The sequence below is a fragment of the Pseudomyrmex gracilis genome, unplaced genomic scaffold (assembly GCF_002006095.1).
Source record: "Pseudomyrmex gracilis isolate BER0280 unplaced genomic scaffold, ASM200609v1 scaffold_24, whole genome shotgun sequence".
Lineage (NCBI taxonomy): Eukaryota > Metazoa > Arthropoda > Insecta > Hymenoptera > Formicidae > Pseudomyrmex > Pseudomyrmex gracilis.
In genome coordinates, this window is record NW_018020608.1 from 642,558 (window position 1) to 649,142 (window position 6,585).

Genomic DNA, 6,585 nt, shown 5'->3' on the forward strand with positions numbered 1-6,585 from the left:
CAAGATTTCGTTCGCATCTGTTCGATTCGCATCCGCGTGTTAATCTACGAAGGGTAATAAGTTATAAATAGTTGTCACAGAACATCAAATCTCTCTCTCTCTCTCTCTCTCTCTCTCTCTTTCTCTCTGTCTACAAGCACCTGTTTCGGCGTTATTGCACACCTGCTCAAAACTTGCGATCGATCTTGATTAATTGATTAAAGGTACAGATAAAATTAGATAATAAAATTTACAGACAATTCGCAGATTACTTTATTCGGCATTAAACCGATCAGTTAGTCTTCGTTACATACGTATATATTGCGCTCGTACGTCTTTCGATATCTTCGAAAAAAAAAAAAAAAAAGAAAAATCGAATCGTAGCAGGTGGATCGGAGAAATTTCGCAGAAATTCTCAATCGCAGTCGTCGAGAATTACGTCATCGAATTCGAGCGATAATGAATAAACTTTTGCGGGGGGGGGGAGGGAGAGAACGTTTATATCGACTTTTTCTTCACCCTTGCTCCACGCAAGTATTGCACATTTTATTTTTATTCTGCACCGGAGATACAAAGAGATACGAGCGCCGTTTAATCGCCGCAAGTTTCTTTCGTTTCTTTGCTGATTAGCGCGCGGATTTAAACATGGGTGTGTGCGTGCGTGCATGCGTGCGTGCGTGTGTGTGTTGTTTTTACTTTTTTTTTTTTTTTTTTTTCATTCTCATATCCGATTGCGCGCTGATCTCTTTCCTCGCCGAGCTGACCCGAAATCCGAAAGGCGACGTAGGGGAAAAACGTGCGCGCTCTTTTCGTTCGATCGATACGGTCGAACTTGACCTCTGCACCTGTTTTCATAACTTTTTCGTTTCGCCCGAACGCTAATCGCCGATAAACTCGGACGGTCTTCTTCTCCACTCTCTCGCGAGCGAGTTTCGGATCCACTTCGGAATCGCGTAAATAAGAAAACAAAAAGAAGCAAAGAAAAAAAAAACACACATGTTCTATCGGTCACTTCCTAGTTCTCCGAGAGTTTAACAATTGTGCGGTTCCTGTCTCTTCTCTCCTTTTTTTTCAGCGAGACAGCAACGTTTGATAGTTAATTAATAAATCGGAATAAATGTACTTGCGTATATGTGTGCGTACATATGTATTGCTCTCTTTCTATCTCTCTCTCTCTCTCTCAATCTCTCATTCTCATTCATACACACATTCGGTTTGCGCTAATCAATGCGATGCGAGATACAACGGAGGCAAACACGTAGTCTCTCGCCGATGTGTGACTCTCGGCGCGTGCGGATCGAGTACGTCGCACAAGATCGACGAGATCGATTTTTCCAATAAATAATATATATCACACTCCACACAATTATTCACAAAACTATGTACTAGAGAGAAGGTCAAGTCGTTCGAGGACGTCAATCCTCGCGCGCACTTCCTCTTTGGCACGTATTTATTCTGGGTGAGACGCGGCTGGAGATTCAAGATGGAATACACCTGACCTGTTCCGCTCCTATTGCACCACCGCCAGTGGTGGATTGTGCTGCGCCCTGATGATTCCCGCGACGCGCCTGAACGGCAGCTGCAGATGATAGTACGCGCAATAGGGCAAGGGGTCCCAGTACACAAACAGAGCCTCCTTCTTGTCCAGCACCGTGCCCAGAAGATGGGACGCCGTCTCCCCCACGGCTGGCGGTCGTTGAAGGGCGATCGTCATCGCGTCGGACAGCGACTGTCTGATTTCCGACGCGGCGAACGCCGCCGAATTCTGCCTGGAGAAGTGCTTGCAGGGTTTCCAGACCAGACGCGGATGTATCCCCGTGTGACAAACGTAGGGTAGACTCACACCCACTCGGCAGCCGATTGACATCAGCTCGTTGGTGTCCTCCGACACTGCCAGCCGGAAGCTCAAGTGGCCGTTGATCCCGCCGCCGAAGGTGCGGCTGAAGAACTGCTCCAACCATCGGTTGACCTCCGGACGTTCCTCGGGTATGAGTCCAAGGTTCTCGTCCACTCGGCAGGTCACGTTCGCCACGACCCGCGTGTCCTTCACCGTGGTGCAGGTGATGAAGTGACTCCCGCCGGGGTCGCGGATCACCACCCACGGTCTCCTCTCGCTGATGTCTTGCTGATTCCTCAGTTCCCTGATCGTGGGCGGCAGCAGGATCTTGGTACGGTCGCGCATCCCCGCGGGACCTGCGGCCAGCATCATGTATCTGCCGTTGCGGAATGTGTTCTGCTCGTAGAGCGCGGACAGGTCCTGCTGCGATCGCAGCAGAAAGTGCTGCGGAGTCGCGAGACCGACCACGCGACAATATCGCAGCAATTCCAGAGGATCGTCCAGGGCGGTCACCTCGCTGGCGTTGGGCACGAAGCACTCGCAGCCCATGATCTCCAGATGCGGCTTCGCCAGCGCGTCGTAATAGGCGGTGCTGGCGGCGCTCACCGGTATGTAATACGCCACCTTCTCGCGCTGAACGATGTCTCTCAGCGCCTTGATGTATTCCACCACGTTCCGTGGACTTGGTTGCGGTATCGTGTAGAACTTGGAACATGCGGTGGAGAACCTGGCCAGACTGAACAGACCGTCGATCTCGCACACGATCACGCGCGCACCCGCTTTGTAGAAATTCCGTGCGAGATGCACCGCCTGTACCGTGCTACCGCCGCTGATCAGCACGCACCGTTTGTTGCGCGATCTCTCGTACGCCGATGTGTGCAGGATGGTGATGAACCACTTGAGGACGGTCAGCGGCAGTTGCAGAATCATCCAGAACATGCAGATCCAGGCTGTAGTCCACAGCGTGGGCGCCCAGAAGATATAACCGACGACACTGACGACACTCTGAAGCAGACTCCACAATAATCTGAAATACCAGAACAGAATCCTCCAGAGTAAGAAACCATTGTTTTGCTCGTTGACGTTCTGGGTGGTCTGTTGCAGCGAGTGTTGCTGCTGCTGCTGCTGCTGCTGCTGTTGCCGTTGCTGCTGTAATCTCTGTATTATCGTCGACATGCTCGAGACCGATGGCGTCCGGGAGAGATTCGTCGGCGTGTTGAACGTCGTGGAGTACGTCGTCGACGTTGACTTCAACGTGGACACGGGTGACATTCGGGCCGGCGATGTGGACAACGGCGAGACCGAGAGGGGCGGCGACGCGCTGTTGCTTCGCGACATCGGCGGGCTGAACGACCATAATTTCGAGCAGTTCTCGCTCGAGCAAGAGGGCATCTTCGTTCCGTTCCGGAGTTCCTCGATTGGCGTTACTAGTTCGAAGACGGAACCGATCTGCGGGAACCTTTACACTCATTCATATCTCTCGATCCTGAGAATAGAACTTGTCCGAAATTGTTTCAGCTAAGAGAAAACGAGAATTTTTTTCTTTTTTTTTTTTTCGAATTTGCGAAAAAGTTTCTTTCTCGGCGTGTCAATTTACTACTCGATCCGAATGGAGATTATCGCGCGTGGGTCTCTCTCCGTTCTCGCGGTGCCGAATGTAGCGTAGACAGGTGTGTACAGGAATCGTTCGAATTCGCACAATTGGGGCAATGGTTGTTGACTGAAAGATGTGTACAGCGACTTGTGGATAATTCATCCGCTTAATTAGCGGCTTGCACACGCAGCTTTAACTGAAGCCGAGCCACGAACATCCCGGTCTCTTATGAAGTCTGCCACTCGACGCACTATGAACCGGAGTCTTATCTAATCGTCACGCTTCAGACACCACGTCGGAAAGAAAGGAGCTGCGAAATATGTCGTCTGTCTGTTCGGTTTTCTTCGTTCTTTCTTGTTTGTTGTTTTCGGTTTTTTTTGTTTTTGTTTTTTTTTTGTTTTTTACTGTAATCAATTTTAGCGAAGAACGAAAACGATCGGTCAAAATGATCGATTCGCGGTTATGTAACGTATAGAAAAAAAAAAAAAAACGTATCGCGAAAAAATAATAAGTTAATCGTTCGCGAATCGTTCGTTTTCGGAAATTTATTAAAAGCACGCGGGAGCAAATGGTTGCACATTTTACGAAACACTTGCATTTTTCTAACGCAAAAACATTCGAGGGAACAAACGTTTTTTTTTGAATACAGCTTTATTTTATTATTACTTTTTTTTTATACATTTAGAATATACTTATTTTGTGTCTGTGTGTGTAAATTATATAATACGTTATTACGATCTTCTTTTTTTTCTTTTGGCTTATAATGAAATACAATGTAATATACGCTTACTTTAGAATTTGCTCGTCTCTCTCTCTCTCTCTCTCTCTTTCTCTCTCTCTTTCACGGCACTTTGAACCAGTTTTCAAGTGTTAAATCTCGATCGCTACTCCGAATTAAACGAAAGAGTGTTAATCTCCTGTAAACTTTTTGTTTATTAGGTTCGTCTAAAACTTCAGCGAAGAGATAAATTGTCGGAGACAAGTCCGTTAAAAGGCAAGACATTGAATTGACTTCTTTTACTGTTTAACATTCAATTTCTCTAATGTAACGCGTTATTCTAACAGTTTGTTACGCTACTCCATTTAATAAAAACAAAACGTGCACTGTTATTTATAAAAACAAAAACAAAAAATAAAAACAAATGGTTTTCAATTCGCCAAGGAACAACAAAATATCTTTTCACTTCCGAGAAAAAGTGGTCTTGCGGTTTTAACACACAAAGTTTAGCATCGATGACATTTGCATCATGCGTGCTAAACGTTTTTTTTTTTTTTTGAGATAAATTAATTAATTTAGTTTGTTTTTGTATTTTAGTTTAAAAAATAAAGACAAATTTCTTACAATTTGTTTTGGCCCATTCAATATAATTGTTTACCAATCAAAATCTACTATACAATGTTTATACGAATATCCAACTAACGGTACAGTCGTTCTCTAACTACATATACTTTTATATTTATATATGTATAATGTGATTATGTGTATATGTATACATATATAATTTTTTTTTCTTTTCTATGCGCAAAAACGTGACAAAGGTATTATATATATATATATATATTTATATATATTATACTTACTATACGACGTACGCGCGGCGCACACACACGGGATCGCACACACACTCGCTCGTGCGGACTCGCACACACACGTCAGTTCACATATTACATAATGAACAGGGTTTACACAGTGTTTTTTTCTTTTTTTTTTTTATATGTATACACGTTATTTTACTCGCTAAGAACTAAATCTTATCGTACACTTTTAAGCAATAAATATTTTGTTATTTTTTTCTTAGATGCTTCTTTTTTTCCCGTTTATATACAATTTAGCGTCATGACTGTGGGTGACACGTGTCCAGTCACAGTTCTTCTCTTATTATCCTATCAAATCCCATCTTTAGGTAAATTCATATCAGTTACAAGCAAAAAAACGCAAATTCCTTCTCGTTAATTAAAAAAAAAACAAATGTTTTTCTTTATACGCTATTAAAAAACCGTTGAGAAAATATAAATTTGTTCGCTACAATGTTGCAATTAAACAATCTATCGTATCGCCGGTGGTGAGGTACCGTCCTGTAGAAAAGTTGCGTACAGTTGTTATAAACAATAAGTTCTCAGAAAATAAACCGCAATATCTTATCTGAAATCAATCGCACAGTGTTGTGTGTGTATGACTAGAAGTTATTGTTGCACAATGACAATGCTATTGTATATTTTGTGTGTATGTATGTGTGTGTGTGTGTGTGTGTGTGTGTGTGTGAAATTCACGTAATATAAATTACGTAATTACATAATATTTCTAATTAATACAATGTTTGGAACTTGATTTGGTACGTTCGAAAGTTTGGATCACTTTTTGGTATATTTCTTCCAAAAAAACATATATATATATATATATATGTTCTGACTCAGGTAAATAAATAAAATTATTTTCCGAGAAAATAATTATAAGAGAGAGCTAACTTGTAAGAAAATATACGCGTTGCTATATAAATCGCACATATCCTGTCCGATGATGAATCTTGTATGTAACAACATATCCAGTTGCTAAATGGTTCAGAGCTTTCTACATTTTGTAAATAATTGACGATGTGTGTGTGTATACAACTGATGCGCAGCAGAACCAACAACAAACAAAATGCTTCTCCGCATGACGACACAGCAATGATTCCGAGATCCATATGCGTAATTTACATAATTGTTAGACATTCTCTCTCGCGTATTGTTTTATTATTTATTTATTTATTTAAATTATTTTATACCGTCTACTTCAATTTCTCTTGTCTTGTGTCTCGCACTTCCGTGCGCGCGAACTATGTTCTTCTCGCTCGAAGAATATTCAACAGCATTGTGCTTATAATACAATCGGTTTTCTCGTATTATATCAATATAGAGCAATGTAATTAAAAATAAAATTCGGTCAAAACACACTCGCCTATATACTCTATTAGCATGCGATTGTACCGTTTGCGTTGTGAATCCCGGACGCTCGTTCCAGCCGTCCAATTGAATTATAACGTCGGAGAAAAATACATGTTGAAATTTTGTCTCGTAATTTACCTCAAAAATGAATTGGTTTTTTGTAAATTGCGCACACACGAGACGGTTTGTACGATGACTCGTTTCATTGAACGTCATCGTTCAATGTGGCTGGAACGAGCACGCTTGAATC

At 42.7% G+C, this 6,585-nt stretch overlaps 1 protein-coding gene across 1 annotated transcript; it reads right to left on the minus strand.

Moving 5' to 3' along the window:
• Positions 1-323: 323 nt before the first annotated feature.
• LOC109852112 lies at positions 324-4,042 on the minus strand. Its single transcript, XM_020422959.1, has one exon. The coding sequence runs from the start codon at positions 3,206-3,208 to the stop codon at positions 1,490-1,492; it is 1,719 nt and encodes a 572-aa protein (XP_020278548.1). The 5' UTR covers positions 3,209-4,042; the 3' UTR covers positions 324-1,489.
• Positions 4,043-6,585: the final 2,543 nt, after the last annotated feature.

Bases quoted from the DNA above. Each gene is read 5' to 3' on its own strand.
- LOC109852112 (XM_020422959.1), bottom strand. From the start codon at position 3,208: ATGCCCTCTTGCTCGAGCGAGAACTGCTCGAAATTATGGTCGTTCAGC.